General features: G+C 41.6%; 1 protein-coding gene across 3 annotated transcripts in view; it reads right to left on the bottom strand.

Annotated features, from left to right (window-relative positions):
* The window catches only part of MPPED2 (metallophosphoesterase domain containing 2), a 197,174-nt gene extending 172,989 nt beyond the window's left edge, over positions 1–24,185 (bottom strand). The window contains exons 1-2 of one of the 3 annotated variants that reach the window (XM_077321960.1): positions 23,616–24,185; positions 17,008–17,251 (exon numbers count right to left, since the gene is read on the bottom strand). In XM_077321960.1, coding sequence (XP_077178075.1) covers positions 17,008–17,135 — 128 coding nt within the window. In that variant the 5' untranslated portion in view covers positions 17,136–17,251; positions 23,616–24,185. Of the gene's footprint in view, positions 1–17,007; positions 17,252–21,869; positions 22,202–22,472; positions 22,612–23,615 lie in introns of those variants that run through there. The other 2 variants (XM_077321963.1, XM_077321962.1) reach the window with 2 other exon arrangements.
* Between the last annotated feature and the right edge of the window lie 730 nt (positions 24,186–24,915).

Raw genomic sequence — 24,915 nt, 5'->3', positions numbered from 1 at the left:
TGCTTGATAAGATCACATTTTCCAACTGCCAAAATCACCCTCTCCAAAAAGCACATGTGTACTTTTGTATTGTGCTGTAATAGTTATTCCCTTCTCTTGAGGACTATTACTGTATTTGCTGGCATATAAGACTACTTTTCCCCCCTGAAAAACATGCCTCCAAGTGGGGGGGGGGGTCGTCCTATACGCCGGGTGCACCTCAGTTGGGATAGACATAGCTGCCCATAGTGGCCTCCTGATGCCCGCCCACCTCATTCTACATACCATCCAGTATTGCACAGTATCCAGCGCAGCCACAGCGGGTCATCAGTGTGGCTGCGGTGAGCATCAGCAGCGAGACAGGGGTGCCAGCCTTTTTGGCGTGACCACCCCATTCTGCTCAGCAGGAAGCAGTGGAGCTCCGGCCCGCCCCTTGTCTACACAGAGCTTGCACATGCGCACTACTGCCGGTCACAGGGAGATGCAGGGGCGGACCAGGTATATATCAAACTCTATATTTTGAGTGGAAATGTTGGCGGGTCATCTTATACGCCCAGTCGTCTTATATGCATGCAAATACAGTATATAATTCAAAGGAGCCTGAAGAACTAATAAGTCACTGCACACTCAGTACACAGTCAAGATGTTTAGATGCTTCATAAAAGACCTTAAAATTAGTGTCACAGAAAATCAGATGTTAGATCAGAGGAACCTATACTTGCTTCTCCATCCTCTTCAACAAAATGCATCTTGTTGCCTCCTGAGGAGTGTGATATATCCCAATACAGTACACTAACCACCAGCAAAAGGGTTTACATGAATCGGACAGGGGCATCATACAAAGGGACCTCAGTCTCTGGTACCGTGAAAATGTTCAAAACATACTTTAATATGAGCAAATGAAAAGTATCATTAAGACCAAAGAGTGGCCAGTTAATGGAATATGCAATTCTGTGACAAAAGCAACTGCAATCTGTGCATAAATTAAAGGGATTAGCAAAGAAGAGGAATTCAGTCTTTTTGGCTCAAAGTAATGAGATGCTGCAGACAAATGGCACTGAGTTCTGATACCCACATTTTAAAATGATACTGAAATGCTGGAAAAGGTGAAAAGCGATAACAATTATTCACATGACTGAGAAAGACTTTTTTAGTTTAGCGGTAAACCATTCAATAGCTAATCTAAAGAATGATGAACAATCTGCTTGGTTTTAAGGTATGTGTGCTATAAAAGAGAAGATGGATTAAAGTTTGATATGTGTGTTACTGCGCTTTTCAAAGCAAGACTGTTAGGAATGGGGACACCTTCTCTTATAGATGTTAGTCTCCTATCATCACAAATATTTCCTTTGCTATGTTTTTTTCCCCACTGACCAAATGATAACCTTATATAGTTAGCTTATCATTCCTATATATATAGCGTCCCTTGATTCTGTAAAATAATCTTCATTATGCTACGTACTAATTTACTGCTCATCCTATGCCTGTATGTGTGAACTGGTTAATTCCCATTTCCTGCTGTATCTATAAGACTGCCACTCCCCTACATACCGCACAGAGCACTGAGATCAGGCAACCAAAATTTGCTCAGGATCCCTAGCCCCAAAGAGGTAAAACTTACTCAACCCAGACTTTTTCAGCACTGGCAATGGCCTGGTAACACTCTGCCTAATGAGATGAAGGCTCTGCAAGACCACAAATAGTTCCACAGGGTCTGCAAAACGGCTGTTCCACCAGGCCAATGGTTGAGACATGGAAACATATTTATATAAGTTTAATTCGTTGTATATTTAATGTATATATTTTTAAATGAATGAGATCTGCCCTGTCAGGGAACGAACAAACAAACAAACAAACAAACGAATACATTGCAGAAAGGCTAGCTCTTATGAGAAACTCACTGGACACTAGAAGTGCTCATTCTGGACCAGGGCCTGCTTTAAAAACATAAGAGGCCTCAAAGAATTCTATATGCCCCTCTGGTCCATAGAATCGATTACGGTCCTTACTGACCTACATAGTTAACATATTATATCACCGTATGTAAAGAAGCCAACTGTATATTTAACACTAGTTCTATTTTTAAAAGTCTTTGTGACAAGAGTGCAATGATTTGACAATCAATCCTTGTAATGTGCCCCCAGTAACCAATAATCTAAATAAATATATGGCAATGGCAATCCCACATACAGAGGTAAGCAATTACCAGGGTTAAGCATGTCTTCGAAAATACCCTGGGTGCAGTGGCTAGAACAAAGGGTAGAACAATATACTGAAAAACTAATTCCCCACATGAAATTTATAAGAACTTGCAACACTGAGAGTGGATTAAAAAATAGGCATCCTACAAACCAACAGAAGGAATGGACATAATATAAAATTTGGAAACATCAATAAAAACATTTGTTTTTCTTTCTTCTACTAAGAACATGAGAGAAGAAACCCTCTGATGACGGAGATACCATAACCATACCATAACATAACTATGGTGCACGTGTCCATTCAGGAGACCAGAGCGCGGGCAGGACCCAAAGTTGCTTGGTCAGATCCACTTAAAGGTAAAGAGCAGGGGGGAACAGACTTAAATTCTAATCTGTAACCAAATCAAACTATAGACAAAACCTCCTAGGATATAGCAATTTGAGATATCTTCCCGAATTTAACAGGGGCAGGAAATGATCCTAGTCAGAGGGATGACTTCTGGGATGAAGATGCCTCTCTAGAAGTGGACGATTGCTGATTCAATCAAAGTCAATTGGAACCTTTACACCTATTGTTATCCTGTCATGAAGTAAATGGTTTAGGTGTAGGATACTGAGACCCAAAAAGGCCAGAAAAGCAGTAGTCATTTTGATACAGATGCCAGGGCTATCTCACAAAAGACGTCTGCTTAAATGGTACATGGACAAATGTGAGAGGGACTTAGCTGTCTGCTTCTTATTTAACAGGGAAAGTATCTCTTTCATCTTGGAAGAGAAGTGGAACCTTCAAAAATAAAATCTTCAACTTTAAGTTTGGTCTTCATCAACAAGGCTGTTGATCTTAACTACATGTGGTGCCCGAGTATGATGGAGCTTGCCATAGCCCGGACAGCCAAAGCTGCGGAATGCCATGCCGTATTAATCTGCTGCTTCCAAAGTTTGTTGGCCTCTGTATGCAGAACTTAAAGGAGGGGATGCTTATTTTCTGGCAGGAGTTTCAGAAATGACTTATATATCAAGAGACAGGGCCATACAAATTATCTGTTCTTCAGACATTTGGAGATCATCCACGGGAGACTCTGGAAATGACTCGCCTACCCTAATCAGGGCTCAGATCCAATGCTGTGTCAGATCTGCTGAATTCAAACAGTTACTTCTCTTCTCACTGCAGGAATAGAATACGGCCAGTGCAGGATGGTCACAGAAGACAGATACAATACATGATGAGGGTAGTAATACAAACTCACATCCTTGGTGCTTATGAAGTTGTCCCAGGAAAAGAAGAAAAATATTTCTACAGCATAAAAGTTTAGACATAATGGAGCCAGAGCTGAAATGGAGGACAGAAAGTCAAAGAGGCTGCTCTTGCTGCACAACAACAAATCAACCAATCAACAGTTCAAAAAAAAAAGGGAGGGGAATCTCGGCCATCCAGTTTCTCTTATTAAAATCTGCAATTTGGAGGAGAAAGTATGAGAAAAGAATCAGGAGCAGAATGCAGAAACAGATGTGAACAAGATGTGGATAAAATAGATACCACCAATTCAGTAAGAATCAAAATTAAACTGGAAATGGTGTCAGCACCCAGGGGTCATTAAACCCTGAGGTTTCTTGACCATCCTGCCTTTCCTGAATGGATGGGAATTAATTATTTTTAATATATTTTTTAAATTTGTTACACATGTATTGGGTGATATAACCCGATATATGGTCATGTCAATCCACCCACCCCCTCCCAAACTGGCCAATGATGGGTCTGGAGGGGGTGAGAAAAGGAAGGGCCCTGGGCGGGTGTGTGTATACAGCTATGCTTCCCAACCATGTTCTGCTCCTTTAAAAAGCAGCAAATATTAGGATGTTTTCCTCTAAGTACAGTCTTATATAGTCCTTATATGTGATAATTAATCTTTTATAAAAGAGGAGAGAACATTATTTAGAATAGATTTCTGTAGACTTCACATTCTATCACACACTTCTTCAAATTCTATCACACTCAAAAATTTCATTTCTGGAATCACAAGAAGTTTGAAGAAAGATGTAGGGAGAAGGGATGAAATTCAGGTGTACTTTTGCAAGCTGCTGAATAGCTGTTTCACAGCTGGCACAGCCATGCCCTGTTTAACCTTCATAAATGATGGTAGATCAATAATCTGAACCACAAATATGATTGTCATTGTCAAAATTATAGACTAAAGTTACCTATTCATCAACATTTTGACAGTTCTCAAACAGTCCTGCTCTCCATAGTTACACTGCATAAAACCACAATTGCACTAACTGGTAGAAGGTTGGAAATTGGATAGGAAAGCTAGATCTTTGAAGATGAACACCTGCGAATTTGCTTACAGCCATGTCTGGTATAAACTATCAACTCCAAAATACTGAAAGACAAAATATATTCATTAGCACACATAAAATGAAACTTGTAGTACTATCTGAAGACCTCTAGTCAATTGTACTGTTAAATAAAAATTGATTACTCAAATTCATTGTGCAAAATAAAGCATAAGCCCTGTCACATATACTATTCCCATTGTACCAATATTTCTAAGACCCCAATTGTATAAACATATTTCTCAGAAGTAAGTATAATTGGTTTCAATGAATAATGTTACTTGGAGTGCAGTGTAAAGTTCCTTAGCTCCCATCAGTAATAAATTGCCCTTGTAGCATAGCTTATATAATAATCTATCAGCTGATTCAACTTCAAGACATTGTAAACACACTGGTACTACTCCTATGATGTTCTGTGTGTACCAAGAAACTATGTTAATTCCGACAGTGTAACCATTAGGAACATACTGCAGGAATAGATCTGAATTATAAAGTGCTTCCTTAATTTCATCAACTTTTTAAAGACATTAGTTCTGTTTACAGAGTGTTTCAATCCAAGATCCATAAGAGAGATTCAGAAAAACTGAAGTGAGTAGTAGAGGGGACATGTACTCTGAAACACAGCTGATCTTCTGTTAACAAGAAGCGGGGCTGCACACAAAATCTTGAACTTGTGTTGTGAGATTATCAATCAACATTATCCAAGCCAGTCTTCTATTGTTTCCTTAAAATGAAGAACCTTACAAGCACCAGAGTGAGGTGATGCATCTATGTTAATGTGTTCCCAAGTTTCCAACACCATTTGGATACAGATTAAGGCAAAGTGGCAAAGGAGGTTCATACAATTTTACTTCCAGATCAAAGAATAGAAAATGCAGGCCCAGAATAGAGATCTGTTAGCAGATCCTCTTCAGTAACACAGCATCATTATCTGTTTGAGACCTTTTATACTGTAAAGCTGCAGTTCATTCCTTTTGGTTTGAGAGGCTAGTGTGACACAATGGGGAGAAAACACACTCAGTGAGGTAGAAACCCACATTTAGTAGGACTCTCTTTTAAAGGTGTAAGGCACCAGTGTAAGGCACCACTGCCTCAAGGCCATTTCAGCACTTAATGGTGCAAGCAGGAAAATGAAAATCATGGACTGAAAACTGATCTAGCTGTAAGGGCACAAACACCTAAAGCAGACTCTCATCACATATTCAGTTTACTTTGGATCATGGAAATCAATCTCACTATTTATCATGCCATGTGTAGTATACAGCTAGGAAATTCAAGAATTGTCTGGTAGCCAGGAAAGGGACATACAGAGGTTATCTGTTGTTGTCTACCTTCACATCATGACCCCTAGTTTACCTTGGAGGAACGTACACTCAAATTCTAGGAAGCCTCCCTTCCAAATACTAGCCAGAGCTGACCCTGCTTGGCTTCCAAGATCGGGCTTGCCTGGACCATCCAAGTAAGGCATTAATCTCACTAATTTCAATGAAGCATGCCTTCACATTATAAATGGGCTGTTATGTATCAATACAAAGTCATTTCCTGTTCTCTCAATCTGCACTTCATTTTTTTAAAAAATGTATATTCAACAACAACATGGCTGTTGTTGTGATTAAAAATGCTTTAAAATACTCTCCTCCTTTTCAGGAGGACCCTATGTTTATGGCCTACTAGATGCCTCAACAACTTTCCTATTTCAGTAGTTGCAGGTACGCAGCACAAACAGGGTCACAGTAAATGGTTGGCAGGCAGGCAGGCAGGCAATAAATAAATAAATAAATGGTTAATGGCTTGTAAATTGTTCAAGTCTAGATAAGCCATTGCCATATGGTTAGAATTGCCAACCTCCAGATGGTTGCTGGAAATTTCCCAGAATTACAACTGGTTTCCAGATGACAGTGAAAATGGCTATTTGAAAGGTGGCCTAAATAGCATTATACCCCACTGAAGTAACTCCTCTCCCCAAATCCCGCCTTCCCCAGGCTCCACCCACAAAATCTCTAGGAATATCCCAACCCAGAACTGGCAACTCCACATATTGTTCATGGCCAAAGGAAGACGTAAACAAGGGTTGCCAACTCCAGGTTCAGAAATACCCGGAGAACTAAGGGTACAGTTTTGAGAATGGGATTCAGGGACAGGAGACACCAATGACTTATCCACCATACATACTACGTATGTAAAAATCAAAACTCCTATCAAAACTCCTATGAAATGTAACATTCTTCTGCACACTTACCTTTACAAATGTGAAGCCTACTTCCATCCCAAATGGTTACAGTGACGAGGCAAACTGAACCTGACTATACAAAAATTTCATCTGACAGCATGTCACGTCCCAGAGATCTCACCTTGCCTATTTTGCCACTACAACTCCTCTCAGCGAAGTTATAGCTCCTCCCCACAGTCCTGTTGAGATTTAACTTCACAAACATGCAAGTGAAATTCAGAGGAAAATGGAGGATGGAAGGAGGGGGTGACAGCAATTTCACATTCCCACTCCAAATCCAGCAAGCTCCCTACCTAGACTGAGATTACAGCAAGCCTAAGGTCCTCAATATACCCTCCTAGGACCCATTATTCATGGACTAGCATCGGCAGGGCATCGAGGAAAATCCCCGATTATGCACGCCGCTGCCACCAGCGCAGGCATGTCCCAACCCAGGCGCATGGAAGGCATGCATTAGGCGATCGTGGGAACCTCCGCAGTCCCTGAGTTACTGCGGGCGTCAACAAGGGCTGGGGCGGGCCAGCGCTGTGCGTAATCGACAGCTCCGGCCTCGCCCCAACCTACAGTCCCCTGCAGAGCTGGTTGGGCTGTCCCCCTGCCTCCACCATGGTGGGAAAGCAGCATGCTGCTCCCCACCATCGTTCAGCGAGGGGGCTTACCCCCAATCCCACCGCCCGCCGCCGCCACTTCCAAACACACCCGGCCTCGCGTTGCGTGCGCAGGGCCATTGCGCTGGGTACACATGGCGGCTCCGCCGCCATGTGTACTCGGGGGATGGCAGGGCCCCTGGCACACCAGAACGACAGCAGCCCAGTGTGGCTGTTGCTGTGCATAATCAGTCTAAGTGTAACAATATGAATGGTGGTATTATTTACACTGAAGCTGCAGTACTGGAGAAATATTTTCTCCCCACACACATACCATCAAAATAGCTACTATACCCTCCAAAATGGGAAGGGATGACAGTTTGAGGTGCCAGGGCTTTTGTTTTTTTTCCCTACTGAATTGAAGGAGAAAGTTTTAATCAAACAAATTACAAGGGAGGGGGATGTTAAACCCTATCCTCACTGCTTCAGTCCTGATCCTAAAAAATCTCTCCCCCCTTCCAGCTGTTCTTTAGTCTAAAATCTGATCATACATTACCCAATGTGCTTACCCAGTTTGGGCTTTGAATAGATATGGCATACAAGAAAAGAGAGACTGGATTAGAACATCACGGTACGCCCTCTCTGCTAGTCACAAAAACCTTCCCATTTGATTCTGACACTTTCAACAGAAACTATAGATATTCTTTGAAGTATTTTTCTCCTGATTTGCAGCCCTCAGCCATGCATCCTGGGGTAATTCCACAGAAACCTGTAGGACAAATCTAGAGGTAGTCATGTGGAACTTGCCATTTGGTACATTTAATAAATACAGAAATGTATTGAATTTTTGAACAGCCTTTAATTACGTGCCATAAAGTCAGACTCTGCCTGTGACTGGGGCAATACCAGAAAAAAGGAAAAAAAGAGGGCTGTGTAATTGTGACTCTGAAACTATAGCAAATGCTGTTTCCAAAAGTGCAAAATAGTCATTTATAAAGTATCAAGACAATCATTAGTAATAACAGTAAGTACTGTAATAGGAAGTGAGATTTTTTATACAACCTTTAAAATGAATGCATCATTCTAATCACGTTATTGTTATCATTTTTTATTATAGAATTAGTTCACTTTTTGGAGAATTCTTCCAAGTCAAATTGTTATAGAACGACCATTGGATACTCACAGAGAAATGTCCTTCTCCTCGTGGGTCAGGACAGATTGGTGGTTGTTACCCATCTCTCCTTGAGGGAGGCAGGACTAAATGGAACTTCCTGTCTCCCAGTAGGTATATATTGTTTTATGGCTTTATTCTGTAAGCCATTGTTGTGACATTGTTGTGACAGGCAGGGTACAAATAAATAAATAATATACATACATACATACATACATACATACATACATACATACATACATACATACATACATACATACATACATACATACATACATACATACATACATACATACTCACTCTCCGCCTTGGATTGATGGAACCAATGGTGATTGAAGAAGAAGAGTTGGTTCTTATATGATTGTGATTTTACGTGAATGAGTTCAAACCCAGTATCCCGTAGTGATCCATAACATTTGGAGCACCTTCCTGTTGAGAGACCACTCTGCCTCCTGGATTACCTGCCTGCTGAGTCAGTCCACCTGTGTATTTAAAACTCACCGGACATTCGTTGCCCTGAGAGAAGCCAAATGTACCTCCGCCCACATTAAGATCTGCTTAGTTTCCCTTTGAAGTTTCCCAGATCTGGGTCCACCTTTGCTGACATGTTGTCTGTGTGGATTATGACATGGGGGGTTGTTATCGTTCGTCTGAAGAATTTTCATGCTAGAAATATTGCCCTAACTCCAGAAAGTTGATGGTCTAACTCTGTTCCAAAGGTGACTGAGGCACGTGTGCTGAGCTATGGTTCAGCAGCACTCCCCAATCAGTCAGGCTTTCATCTGTTCCAGCATATATGCTGGAACTGGGTTGAGAGGAACAGTTTTCCCCGATTGAGATTGCTATTGACTATCCACCGGCTCAGGCTGATCTTGACCTGGTGATCCAGGGCCACTTGAATATCTATCTTGTTTGAAATCCTTTGCTGAAAGGGTTTCAACGCCTATTGTGGGGGTCCAGTGCAAGCTCGTCCCCACTGGACTGCTTCTGAGTTCAACACCATCAGCCCCATCAGGCTTGCCAGGTGAAGAAAGGATGAGCGTTGTATACTGCTGTAGTCAATTGATTTGTCTTGAGTATTGGGCTGAGGGAGAAAGAGGTAAAGGTGAGCTGTGTCTGTAACCACTCCCAGATGCTCCAATGTTGTGACAGGGTCAGGGAGCTCATTTCCCCATTGAAGGATAGGGCCCTGTACTAATCACATTGCCACTCTGTGTAGAAACATGTAACGTCTGTAAGCCTGACTGACAAGGATGAGGAGGTATGCCTCCTGCATATCCAGGGATGTAGGGTATTCACTCTACTAAATTGCCTCTGCTATGGACCTCATGATTACCAGGCAGAATTTCTCTAGTGCCATTAACTTGTTTACGATTTCAAGCCCATAATCGCCCTCCAGTGTCTTTCTTAAGAGATCCTTAAACTCTGAGGACTGGAAGAAGCAATCTGGAGGTAAGCAGGAAAGAGTCTATATTGTAGATATCTCCAAAGCCCAGGTGTCTATCTGGGGATCAATCCAGGCCTCCTGAAACTCCAGATGATGACCCCCCCCACCATGTCTGTTCTGGCCCTTTGTCTTTTAGCCTGTACCTGGATAGAGTTTTGGTTCTGGAAGGAAGATGGTGTGGTAATGCCTTCTTATCTCTAGCTTCTATGGGGACCCTACCTAGAGCCTCTCCAACAGTTTTACCTCCCTGGAGGGATATGTAGTGACTATAGCTTTAGAATGTCAGTTAGCCTGCCAGCTTTGAGCCAAGGGTGCCATCCGGCTACAGTAGTGGAAGCCATAGCCCTTGCCATAATACCACTGAAGCGTTATAAGGAGAAGCCTTTAAAAAACTGTTAGCCCCTTCCTGAATGCACCCTTCATCTTCAGGTAACATCATCAGTGTCAATAACCCGTTTTGGCACCAGGGCAACACAGCCCTGGCAGTCATCAAAAACTGTGGTGGATGCTCTAATTGCCATGACCATAGCTTCATGGGCCTTACATAATGCTACGTTGGACATCCTGTCCAATAGGTCCATGAGGTGTCCTTCCCCATCCTCAGAGACCAATCCTCAAGACTGAAGAGCAGACAGGTCTGTTGCTGACTGGCACCTGGAACATTGACTAAGCATAGTCAGGGAGCATTATCTTAATAAAGGAAGGGAATTGCTTTATCATAAGAGGGCTTTCCCATTCAGCACTAACTTTCCTTTCAGAGGGCTCAGGCATAGGAAAGCTTTTCTTTTTTTAAGGTAGTATCTGGCTTTAAAAAAAATGTTCCAGATCCCATAATATTTCTTTGACAGGGAGTTCCTCAGAATCCAAATACATAAATTCCAAATGCAGAAATTTATTCAAAAAAGGAAACTGAAAATCCTGAACATTGAAAAAAAATTACTGTTTGCTGGGGAAAATTCTCCCTCCTCTCTCCCTGTTCTCCACTACCTCCTCAGAGGCTTTGGAATATCTAGTAGGACTGTGGCTAGGTGTTCTGGGATCAGGTAGGGCGCTACTAGCCTTGCCTGGTGCAGTTGAGAAAAAGCCTGGTGTGCTACCTTAGTGACCAGCACCTCCATAGTAAGGCATCGAGGGCCACACCCAAGTTCCTGACCTTCTGTGCAGTCTGAAGCTGCACTCCATCAGGACAAGGGAGGCACACATCCTCCTCTGGACCTTTTCTTCCCTACTACAGGACCACTGTCATCAGAGGATGGAGCCTCAGCCAGCTCTGCTGGAATCACTGTCATGGCCTCCAGGCACTCAGCTAAAGAGTCATGGAAATGCTGTAGACAAAGTTTCTGGATTTCAGTAAAGCTTTTAATAAGGTTACACATGATATTCTTATTGACAAGCTGGTAAAATGCGGTATGGATCCTAATTCTGTCAGGAGGATCGGTAACTGGTTAACAGATCGTACTCAAAGGGTACTTTAATGGTTCGGCATCTTCTTGGAGAGGAGTGACAAGGTGGAGTTCCCCAGGGATCTGTCCTGGAGCCTGGGTTGTTCAACATATTAATAAATGATTTGGATGAGGTAGAGTGCATACTTATTAAATTTCCAGATAATACTAAACTGGGAGGGGTAGCAAACACAACAGAAGACAGAATCAGAATATAAGATGATAGGAACAAATGTAAAGTTCTGCATTTAGGTAAGAAAAACCATCTACACCAATATAGGATGGGGCAGACTTGTCTTGGCACTAGCATGTGTGAAAAAGATCTAGGAGTCTTAGTAGACCACACATTGAACATAAGTCAACAGTGTGATTCGGTGGCTAAAAAAGCAAATGGGATTTTGGGCTGTATCAAACCAAGTATTGTGTCCAGATCACGGGAGGTGATGGTACCACTTTACTCTGCCCTGCGTGTGTGCATCGACCAGTGCCTCCCCCCCGCGCTGTGGTGCTGGCTGCTTCAGGCGTGAACAGCCACTTCTGTATGCAAGCTTCAGATGCTGAAGCACCCAACCCTAGGAGAGAAATGGTGAGAATGGCAAGAAATCAGGGCAAAATCCTTGCCCCAGGCAGGACAAGCAACCAGGTCCCAGTCAGGTGAATACCCTGCCCTTTGTCCCAGCATCACTTTGTAATTTCCCTGTTAGTAGGGACCGATTGGTTATGTCCTGAAGGGGGTCTCCCAATTATCCTGTCACCTGTTTTCTGGAACCATGAAGGGCAGGGGTGAAGTAGACAAGTGGTCGGCCCCATCAAAGCAAAAGCTCCTGTGAAGGCGGCCAAGGGGCTTCCGATTCTTGTACTGTATTAACCCTTGGTGGAAGGTCATGGTGGAACGATAAGATTTCATCTACAAAAAAGCTCACACAGGCCTAGGAGCTAAGTGCCAATTATGTACTGTCTGAATGCCCCTCTTTGAGGACGATGAAAGATCGAATCACCCTAAATAATCATGGCAGGCACAGACGCAATGGAGACTGTGTAGAAGTCTCTCTTCACTGCCTTCACTGCCATCTCACAGGCTTTCATAAACATTGTATTACTGTATACACATTTACAGTATTATTTGGTTATTACTAATGATTGTCTTGAGGATACTATATAAATGACCATTTTGCACTTTTGGAAACAATATTTACTAGTTTCAGAGTCACGATTACACAGACCCCTCCTTTTTTCTGGTATTTTCATTTATTATGTACCCAGTTTTTGTTTGTTTGTTGTAACTGTGGGTAAGCATATACACATATCCACTGCAAACAACAGTATAACATCAAAGACAAGATCAAAATAAGAAAAGGATACATCAAGATAGATTATGTTTACACTTATGGGACACAATGAATAGTGGCAAACTTAAAGCCAGAGCAATAGCAACATAAATTATTTACGCACCAATTTTATGATGCCTTTTTTTAAAGGCATATATAGGATATAAATCCCGATTTCCAGGGTTGGTATCATTGTTTCTGTACAAAAAGGATGGTAAATATCTACATACAGGTTTTATTACATTTCCACATACTCTGGCATCTTAGATCCTGAACAGAAAGCATTCAGTTTCTTTTAAGTAAAATTTCTAGCTTTCATGATTGCAAAGTTGAGTTTGAAAAAGTAGTAACTAAGTACTACTAAGTAACTAAGTACTACTGCTTAAGCACGGAAGAATGGGGCCAATTAAAAAAAAAAACGCAAATGTCACAATTTTTTTCTGATCTCTGGTTTTAAAGCTTGAATTCCCAGTTCTATGAAACATTTTCAGGATAAAAGTATTGTTGTTTACTGTACTGTGCTGGATATGACAGACATCAGCACAGGTTCAACATTACAGCACACAGGTGCTTAATGATGATACTGTAGAACACTGGTTCCCAAATTCTTTGGGCTGCTGCCCCCTTGGCTTCCAGGCCATATCCCTAGGTCCCTTCCCCCCCCCCCCCATATGAACACACACCTCTTTCCTGGTGTTAGGTCTACTGCAAGTTCAAAACATACTATATTGCCTACACTTCTTTTTTGGTTCTCGCACAGGGGCCATATACTAGTCTGGAAAAATATAAGTTATTTATAAAAGTCATTACTGAATGGGTCCTCATTCGGGAGAAAGAAGCAGGAAGAGAAAGAGAGAAAAGCAAGCAGTGAAAAATTCACTGGCCAGGAACTAGCAGAAGGCTTTTCCACCCTACCAAAAATGAAGACTTTTGGAGAAGGGTTGCCAACCCTGGGATAAGAAATTCCTGGAGATCTTGGGTAGAGCCAGGGAAGAACAGACTGAGGAGGAGAAGTTCAACAGGAATATGATTCCATCCAGCTCACCTTCTTAACGCTGTTGTTTTCTTTGGGAAGCTAAGCAGAGTTAGCCCTGGTCAGAAGTGGAATGGGAGGCCAGCAAGGAAACCCAGAGGCAGGAAATGGCCAGCCACCTTGGAATGCCACTCACTAAGAAAATGCAGCTACATCAGTAAGAATCAGACTGCTACTCCCTACTGCCCTCAAATTCCTCACTGCCCCTCTGCATCCTTTCACAGTTCCCAGGGTAGGGCATACAGCCCACTTTGGGAACCCCTACTGTAGAAGTAACTATACGGTACTTCATATCCATACACAGAAAATAACTATAAAATGTTTGTTAATTAAATGTAATCAAGATACAGTACAGATATAGTACAGTTACACCTGTGTTCACTGGGCTGGAAAAGACCTAAAATTTGCAGGTCTCCTTATTACTGCCAAAATTGGAAGTGGGATTCCAGATTATGCGTTACTTCACCCAGTTTTCCTCTCTTCTGGGCAAAAATTAATTTTTTAAACCCGCCCTGAAACTTACAACAGCACTGGTTCTTTACCGTGATACATTCCACAATGACCAAGTTGCCCAAATCTGTTCTACAGCTGCCATTAAAGTTTTGTCTGACCTCTCAGCTCCTAGTTTTCCCACATCAGCTTTACTGTCATGGTTTTGCTGATAGTGTAAATCCCACTCGCTATATAGGTATCCTATTCACTATACAGGTACACAATTAGTCACAATCATCACTAGCTCCTCACTTTAACCTAAAGAGTAAAAATCTAAACCACTATCTCCACAAGGCAACATAATTTTCATACCCTTTAAATTGAAGCAACAAGAACTTAAAATATAAAACAATCTGCTCAAAATTTTGCATTTAAAGATGCATAAACATAACATGTTTACCTTTTCTAGAAATAAAACCAGGTGATATTTATTTTTGATCAAACCTAGCTAGAAGCAGAAGTGGTTTGATTTCACTTCTACTGAATATAAATGGTAGCATCCAATTTATTCAAAGTGAATTTGGACTAGAAGGCTTAATGAATTTAAATTTTCTCTTTTTCAATCTGATTCATCAATCAGGACAGCTTAACTGTATACAGTCAATGCTTGGAGATGTTAGGAAGATTTACACTGTATATCAAAAGAAAAAATAATGTTTATCTAGAAAATAAATGACCTTTGTCATAACGGTATTTTTAATGATAGTCAGGTGTGTAGCCATGTTTGTCTGAAGCAGCAGAACAAAGTTTGAGTCCAGTGGCACCTTTACAACCAACAATTCAAGGTATAAACTTTCATGCTGGTCTTAAAGGTGCTCCTGGACTCAAACTGTGTAATGCTTCAACTTGTCCACCTTCATAAATGATGACCTCCCACCAACATAGCTGCATTTTCTTAAAATGCCCTCTTAATGGGTTTACAAATGTCTTTAATACTAAACCCATTACAAAGAAATTGAATTGTTCTACTGATCACTTGATACAGGATATACATCTATCTATGGTCAGATAAAACAGTTGGCTAACAGTTTAATTCCCTTCTGGTTAGTCCATCTTTTCACAAGCCCATTCACTCACACAGAAGGGCCTGCAAAAATGTTCAGGGGCTTGAGGTCCCCATCCCCACGGATGTTTGGGTTCTTTGGGTTCCACCCTAACACAAGCTCACCACATCAAGCTGCTTTTAACATTTTAAGATTTTGAAAATTCACCCGGGGTTTCACAAGGCTTAAACTCCCCTCCAGGAAAAAAGAAGAAGATCTGGCCACATGCTTCTTTATATCACTGCCAAAGTCTTTTTAAATGTTCCTTGATAAGCCAACTGTTTTTCCTGAAGTGATTAAAATATTTGCATTGGCAAAGAACTTCTCTGCCTTTCTCCACAGCTGAAAATAAGCTACCTTTCTCTTTGGCTTAACTCAAAAGTTTGCTTACAGCCCCCAGAGCAAGACCAAGACAAGTTAATCCAATAAAGAGATATCACTGTAGCCAGTTTGTATTACTTAGAAAATGCAGTACAAGTAACAAAATTACTTAGAATTATCAGTATGTAAAACCTATTATCAATTGAATGAATAACCACTTTGGGTCAACCTGAGGTCAAGAGTGCCTCCTTTTGTTTTTTAATTTAACTTATCCTTCAAACAACTTGGGGGGGACAGCTAAGCCAAAGGTAACTGATCTTTATCAGACATCATGAAACAATAAGAAAATCTAGAGTTTAAGCCTCAGTTATACAAATATAAACACACACAAACAAAATATCCTGGGCTTAGGTAGATACTTTTATTGTTATCCAGACAATACCAAAACATAGCAAGGTGAGCAAGGAAGTGTTTGTTCTCTGTTTGTGGTTCAGGCCATAAACATTATTTTAATGCAGTATTTGTATTTCTTGGGACTAACAGTTCAGTAGTCTTAAAATCCTTTGTCTTCCCTGTTGTAAGAGGAATGCAGCATGCGGCACACGTTCCCCTTACAACAAGGAGGACAAAGGATTCAGTGATCAGGAGACAATTAGTCCCAATTAGGCCTATTTCGCAGCTGAGTGCAAAGGGTGGGGGAAGGGTGCTCACATTTTCAAGAAATATGTCCCTCTGGCAAGTTCCAGTGAAATCAATAAAGCTACAAGTCTGTTTCTAGGCCTGCAGCTCACATACAAAATTGTGCTGAGCTTTACCAAGTCTCTGACATCTGGAGCTCTTTGAACGCTATTTTATCTGATGCACCATGTATCACATTTTGGCTAGTTTTATCCATTTATTGGGGCATTATAAATACATTCTAATAACTCCCATCAATTCAAAGATGGGCCAAATAGGATTTAAATTTATCACATCCAAGCAGTTAAGACTTCAGAACTTCAATTTTGTAAGAGCACAAAGCTGACTCTCAAGGTTGCACAAGTTATTATGAAAGCATTTTCAGTTAGTTTCAGTAAACAAGGAAAAAAATGCTCATTTAAAAAAACTGTTTAACACCTACAATCACATTACCCTATAATGAGTTAACATTTTAACTGCTAAGGAGGCCAATAATTTTTTTTTGTCTAAGAATGCTATAAACTACAGAACATCTACCAACTTCAGTTTGGTTTCCAGAAAGTATGAAGAACAATAGGAAATTCTGCAAACTATATCGAGCTAACCTATATAGTCTTTCAGTAACTGGTAGGATCCTAATAATCCATTCAGTCTTTAAAAAGTTGGTCACTGCTAGTGCCATTATAGAAAGTACTAAAAACAAACCTTTACTATTACTTACATGTGTACATGTGGCGGCTGGAACCTGCTCTGGTTAATATTGTAATGTGTGAACGCCTGGGTAGGATTTGAGCTGTATTCATCCACTGTGATGGTAACTTTGCCTTGTGAAGTAATTCCATGAGCCATGCTTCCTCTTTATAGACATGAGCAAATTACAACTTTCCAAAGCGAAGTACGGAGATGGGCATTATGTTTCAGCCAATGTCGGAACTCAGAAATCTCCTCATGAGCTCTGCAGAATTCTGGAACAAAAAAAAATCATATGAACACATTTATTTAAAGGTATAACATTCCATTTGGGACCTTAGGCTAACCTTGGTTATGATTGTTTCTTATGCAAATATGAACTGATACGTTCTTAATCTGACATGGAATGTATTCATTTGATGTTAATTATTCCCTGATGTTACTAGAAACGCAATCCTAAACAGTGTTACACTCTTCTAAATTCATTACAGCCTATATGCTTAGAACAGTGTAACTGCACCTCAAGTTTCCTGCTTTGACTTATTTAATTTAAAATATAGTTAGAGAATACTTGACTTGAAATTTAAAATAAAGTATACTTCTTTTTAATTGTAAAGATACACATGTGTACTAAGAAGAATTGTAAACATTTCTTTTTTTCCCTAAAACCCCAAAAGTCAAGCAACTTTGGACAAGCATGTCCTCCATTCTCTCCTCTGCTCTCTCCTTCAAATACATATGGCAAATTTAGTTCTATTTTGACAGCTCTTATAAGATTTCCATAACGTCAGCTCAGTTTACCCATTATTGAAAACAAAAAAAAACCTATTCTAATTCACTTCAACTATCAACTATCTCTTTAATATAAAATCGATCAGTAACAGTTACCAGCATGCCTATGTCCTGTTTCACACAATGCACAAATGACAGGGAATACGGTTATGAATCTATCATGCAGCCATGTTTAGAATCTGTGTCCAGTTCTGGTGACTGCCAGTCAAAAAAGGATAATGTAGATAGAAAAGGCACGCTAAAATGTTTAAGGCACAGGAGTGGCTTCACTGCAAAGAAAGGCTAAAGAGGATAGAACTTTTACTGAAGAACAAAAATAAGGGCATAATAACAGACATTTATAAAATTGTGAATAAGATTAGATAAATGGTTAGGAATATTTTATACTCTCTTATAGTAGCAGGGCATAAGGTTCAAGGCAAGCAAAAATTATGCATTCTTAACACAAAACATAATTAACTCCTAGAACTTGTGAGTTCCTGCACTGCACAGGAGGTTGGACTAGATGACCCTGGAGGTACCTTCCAACTCTACGATTCTATTCTATGATTCTATGATTCACTATCATGAGATGTAATGACTCCCACTAACAGGGATGCCTTTTTTAAATGATTAGAAGACAAGGGTGGATCTCATCAGGGGTTATCAGCTACAATAGCTAAAAGAAAATTTTGTACCTCAAATTCTGAGCAAAAACACAGAGAAAGCTAACCCCCATCATTTCCAACTCATGAATATCCAGACTAAGCCAAATCTTGAACAAGATGGACTTAAATCTCATTTATCCATTAAGGTAATAATTATGTTTTAAAGGAAACATAATGTTATATATACCTTTTTAATGTTATATACCCCTTCATTATTTTCACTTAATCTAAAAAACAGCAAGAGATAGACTCCTGCTATTTCAATATTGTCCTGTTGCCTTGAATTTAAAGAACATCAAATATGTCTTTTTAAAGAATTTTAAATTATTTTGATTCAAAATGCTATGTATTTTAAATCCAAATTTTATGTACTTACATGTTTCATTATTTAACCTAAACCATTAGTCACAAGTCATTCGCTCAGAACCCGATTACTCCAATGCATTCAGTGTGACCTCCCTTCTCCTGATATTTTTCTGTAAATATTCTTTGTATTTACCCAGATGTTTTGGATGCCTCCCCAATTGCCATTTAGATAAGCTGTACTTGTACTACTTCCATTTATGGGCACCAGATACACTACAGGCTAACACTGAACTCAACCATAAAGGGCAAAACTGACCATGCAAACTACGTCTTAATAGCAAAAGTATCATAAAAGAATAATACTGTGTTTTACACAAAGCTCCGCATAAATCGAATGGCCATTCAAGATAAGAGTTGTCTAGTTGCAAGGTACTTTAAGCTTTCTAGGATGTGATCAAAATCCAAAGAGACAAACACACTTTATAGTAGGAGAGGTGGCTGCATTTATAAGCTACCTCTTACTATAATCAATACTGGCTAAAACAGATAATTTCATTGGTTGTTAGCAAAAAAATGGAAAAGTCAGATTTCCTACTATGAACAACGCAGACCTGGATCTAAACAGAAACAGGATCTGATGAGTCTAAATCCAAGCATCTAGAACCTCACCTACGCATTAACATTCTCTAAATTTCAGTCTGGCAGAAAATTCTACAATAGAGCTCTCCAACTAGCAGATGGCCTGCCATAGGCCATTTATTTTATTATTTTACAACCTCAGGCCTACATAGGCTTCCATATGTTATGCAGGTTAAGGAATCCCACTAGCTTCCTTTACAAGAGTCAAGATCTCCCCTTCATGTGATAAGAAAATAAAACTAAGATCCCATCAGGCAGATTTTAACCAGAACCCTTAATCATAGTTTTAATACATTCTGTGAGATATTTTCACCCTTTGTCTCAACCTCTCACAAGTTATTTTAAAAACATAATGGAAGACAAACTCTACATAGTAAGATTCACCAAGTAAAATCTTTTGCCCAGTTTGTGGTGTAAGATAACTGCCTACAAATTGTAATGTAGGAGCTTCCATCCCAACTTTGCAGCTGTTTCCTTAATTTCCCCCACAATTATATTTTACTGTTATTTTGCATAACAGTAAAACACAACACCTGCTTCCAATTGCAGTTCTGTTGTGAAGACTGTAATTCTCTTTTGAGACTCTAACCATGAAGACAGTGTGCAGTGCAGAACTGCATAATTGCACTGCACTGAAAAGTAAATACAAATGAAAACATCTCCCCGTTAAGAGAAATGACTGTCATTAAAAAGAATGTTAGCCCTGAGAGCTTGGAGGGGATGTGGAGAAAACAGCACACTTTTTATTGTTAAAATTTTAGTCTTGAAATAGTAGCATTGAAAATGCATGATTTTTTTGCAACAACCAAATTATTTGTCTGCCTTTTTAAAATATAGGCCACTTTATTTTTCATTAATTCAGGCATCAATTCAAATTTCTGTTTTCATGGAACTCAGAAACTGAAGCTCACTGATGAGAATAATATAATATATGTTGTAAGTTTGGTATCTATAATATTAAAAACTTTAACTGTAAGATAAACAAGCACCCAGCTAATTGGGAAGCAAACAAGGATGGGAATACATAATCCTTTGAGGTTCAGTTTCCCTTAGGTTTTTAAAGAGAGATTATTATTATACGCGCTTTCTCATTCCTTGTAATGTCCTGTATTAACATATAACAAAGATATAAAAATAGCCTTTAAAATGTCAATCAGTGATTATCAAAACAGCAAATAAAGGTCCTGTTTTAGTGGCTTGCATTCCCACTTATTAATTTTTCTTTAATATTTTTTCTAAGCAACTTAGCTCTTCTATCAGAAATGTTTGATTATTATCAGCTTAAATGAAGAGCTGTCTGAAGAAAAAATAAGAACAAGTATTTAAAAACTTTCATAAACAAATTTACATGAGGACTTGTGTTTCTTTCAGTCTTTTTGTTCTTCTCTTACACTGACAATAATCACGCCTTAAATAGACTGGAACATCACAATGGAAGGGCGCTCCCTAATATTTCAAAGCCAAAATTATAATTTTTAAAAATGAAGTAGTGTCTGAACATGTATGAATGTAAAACTCAGGGGCTTGCCTGAGAATGACAGCAAACATATGGCAAGCATGCAGTCAGTATGTTTCGACAGTGAAGTGTCACAAAAACATATGAATTCACTGATTTGATTTGAAACCTGTAAAAAAAATATCAGGGCATATCACAACTTATACCACACACCTAAAGCAGCTGCTAGTGTCTGATGTTAACACCTCCATAGGCATTTTCACTGGGGGAAAATTATGTACCTACACAGTACATGGAAGAAAAAAAATTAACATCACCCTCACTATTTACCCTAGGGTGAAAACAGCATGGGGGAGGCACACCATTTTACTGTTTTCCTTTACTTTTCACTGGTTTTATCTTTTTTAATATTTTAAATGTTCCTTTTGAATTGAGGAGAAAGAACTAAATAATATTCTGACACTAACATCTCTTAACGGGTTCATGTGGAATATCTGTTCTTCAGGCTTTATTAGAACAACCAACATGTGAACAGGGTAATCCTAAAGTTGTCTACTAAGAATGAGTCTCAAGAAAATATTCTTTAAAATGTGCAGTAAATAAATATAAGGTAAGTATGTTAAGAGCCTCCAAACTAGGCAAAATACCTGCATACATTTTAGTACTTGCCTATCAGCCTTTCTGGAATAAGTTTACTCAACTAGTGCAACCATGTGGAACAACAACTTCAACGGATTAGAACCAGATTCCAGTTCATATCCACCCATCCTGACATATTTTAACTGGAGCATTTTTTTAAAAAGATAAATAAATCCACAACTCACAGTCTATTGAGTATATACATTCTTACAGGGTGTGTGCCTGTTCATCAGTTTTATCAGACTGATGATAAGTTTTAACCCCCCAAATTTTATATCCCCCCCCCACATACACGTTTTCATTCAAAAATGCCCGCTGCCTGAGGCACACACCCTCTTCGAGTCCCCCTCCCAGATGGAAGCTGAGCCAAGAGCCATCCCTGCGCGGAAACGGTGCCCCCGAGATCCACAGCACCTTTCCTTCTCTGGCTGGCACCAGGAGTCCGCGAGAGGCACCAGGCGAGGCACCAACCACTTTGCACGCGCGACCTCCTCGCGGCAGTCAATCCATGCCCATCGAGGCAGCGGTGGGCGCTCTTGCTCCGCCCGTGCCCCTTCCTCTCCGGAGTCAACTCTGCTTGGAAAGGTGGCTGCACTCCTCGGCATCCACGCTGGGCGTTTGGGGCCCTTTCCTCTGCGTCTCTCGCATTCCCTCTTCTCCAGAGCTCGGAATGATTGATCACAATCAGCGGCCAATGGCTCCGCCACGGCACCATCCTGGCTCTACCACAACATCCCCCTTTCCCGACGTCATTCATCCCAACAAGCCGTCTCCCCTCTCCCCACGCAGACTGGCATTAGAGCCCAGATCAAACGCAGGCACGCTCCCTACTTGAAAGCTTCTTTCTTTCTTTCTTTCTTTCTTTCTTTCTTTCTTTCTTTCTAACCCTTTTCCTTTCTAGAACCCCTTTTTCTGTATTTTGTTGTGGGGGAGGCAATAAAGTTTTCATCCTGCTCAGATCTCTACCATGACTGTAAGGCGCCTCCCCCCCCCCCCCCCCCAATTCCTCTCGCTCACATTTCGCACTCCTGTTCCAGAGGGTCGGGTGCAGGCAAGCAAGTACAGAATCGCCTCGCACGAGGGGCACTCACTGCGATTGCATGCGCCACGGCGTTGGCAAGGGCACTTTTTCTTTCTCCCCGCTCCACTCCGCCACCCCCCTCCGGCGACGCAGACACCCCCAGTAAAACCTTTAAAGGTTTCCCGAAGCCCTCAGGCCTCGGAAGGTCGTCGATTTCAAAGCATGTTTTGAAAAATGTCGGTGTCTTGCATGTGAAAGAGCAATGGAAAACTCCAGCTCGGAAACCCATTTGAAAGCAGGACTTTTTTTTTTTTTTTGCATAGCCCCCCCCCCCCGCTTCCCCCTTTTCTTTTCCCAAGGGAATGAGGTGGGGGGAGGAGGAAATGCCCCTTACAAATGCAAAGAGTATTACGAGAAGGTTGCCCGTGTCCGCGCCCCCCCCCCCCCACGCCGGCGCCTCACACCTCCCTCCTCCCGCCCGTCCCCCGTTTCAGTTTTAACGCTAAGTGTACTTTGCATTTCACTCCCTTGATCTGCCGTTTCCTCGCTCTCTCCAGCGGCGCGGCACAGCACAATGCTCCTTTGGCCTACCCTCCGCGGTCGTGCTCTAACATTATAACCCCGATCACCCGAGACTTTCGAGGAAAAAGGCAGCCAAATTAATCTCCGCTGCCAAATCTATGCCTCCCGCCGCCGCCGCCGCCCCCTCCACAAGACAAGATATTAATGCCAAAGCGGGAAAGGGGGGGGGGGTGGCAGGAGGAGGAGGAGGAGGAGATGGGGGCATTGGAAGCGCGGGGGGGGGGAGGCTAAGAGAGAAGGAGGAAGAGAAACCGACACTCGCTCAGACCCGCAAATTAGCCTTCCTTTTGAAACAAACAAAACACTGAAAACCGGTCGGCTTGGCGGGCAGCGAATAAGCAGCCCGTTTTGGTCCGATTATTCTTTCGCGGCTGCTTTTGCCCTCGCTGATCCCCTTGTACTTGTACATGACAAGGCACCTCTAACCCAGGGCTTTGTGTTGGGTTATGTTTTTTTCCCCCTTCCCTTCCCTCTCCTCCCCTCTTCCTTCTTCCCGCTGCTTCCTCTTCCCTTCTCTCTGAAGGAGTGGGGTGGGGGTGGGGGGGTTGATCATTTACCTTCTCTCCCTCTTTTTATTTTCTTGGATGTTGATGTGTATTCCTAGGGATGCCTTCAGTGCTGGGGAAGGAGCCGATCCATGAGGAGGGTGGCGGAAAGCTGGTGACCGAGCGCGAGGGGTGGGGAAAGGCTTTTTACAAAGGTGGCAGGCGGGTGCGAAGCAGGGCAGAACCTTCGACCCTCGAGGTCCCCTGGAGTGCAAATGGCAGGCAGGCAGGCAGGCAGGCAGGCAGGAGAAAGAAAAACAGGGGAGAAAGGAGGAGAGCAGCCTCGGTCGGAAAGGCGAAGCGAGAGAGAGCGGGAGGGCGAGGGAGAGCAGAAGGAGGAGAGCGGAGCGGTGCAGTGAGGAAGACTGCCACTGGGGTCAGGGAGCAGAGCACCAGGAAACAGGGCGGCCAAGGCGCTCTCTCCGCTCGCTCGCTCGCTCGCTCACACACACACACACACACAGTCACACACACGCACGCTCAGGCACAGGCACACGCTGCCGGCTCCTCCTTGCTGTTGCCCTGCCTTACTTCGCTCCCCAAGCCCGAAGAAAGGCAAAGCGGGAGAGCATCCTCTGCCGAACCGCTGCAAAGCCTTTCCCCCCCGCGGCACGTGAAATCAAGGAGGAGCGCTGGGTCACACGAGACCAAAGGCACAAGGAGGTGCTCCATGCGAACAATAAATATCCCTCGCTTTAGGGGCAATTATGCGGTAGTCATAAGACACTGGAATCGGTGGTGGCTTTCCTTTTAAGAAAGCAATAAGGCACGTCAAAAGTGTTTGGAACTAGGCTGAGGAAGCGGGGGCGTAATACTGGGATTTGGAGCGGAAATAGTCAACGAAATTTAGCAGGAACACACCTGAATCCAAATCAAATCTGCGATTAGGAAAGTTATTTCCCAATGACATCAAAGATACTTGGCATGACTCCCATATATATCTGTTCAGGATTGGTGTGCACACCCATGAGAATGAAAGGGTATAACACAGGACTTGGGGATAAAGAAAGCACACCCCTTGCAACTGTGGTGCTGGACAGGAAAATTCAGGCACCTTGGTAACATTGTTTTCTTTTCTACATTCCTTTTCATTGCTGAAGCTGGATAGAATTCTCACTGGTCTATGCATTTTTTGGCAGTACAACTTAATCTGGTTGGCTGAGGAAAGAAAAATCAGACTAATTTGGGAAGACAAGGCATATATGTCCACAATTGTCCAAAGAAAAGAAATAACACAAGTATGAGAAGACAATAAAGACCAAATTAGACTTCTACATCTAATATCGTATGAATGGGGTTAGGCAGGAAGTTG

This window comes from Paroedura picta, chromosome 2 (assembly GCF_049243985.1).
Source record: "Paroedura picta isolate Pp20150507F chromosome 2, Ppicta_v3.0, whole genome shotgun sequence".
Lineage (NCBI taxonomy): Eukaryota > Metazoa > Chordata > Lepidosauria > Squamata > Gekkonidae > Paroedura > Paroedura picta.
Note: the sequence above shows the minus strand (reverse complement) of the source record. Positions and strands in the feature narration are given on the sequence as shown.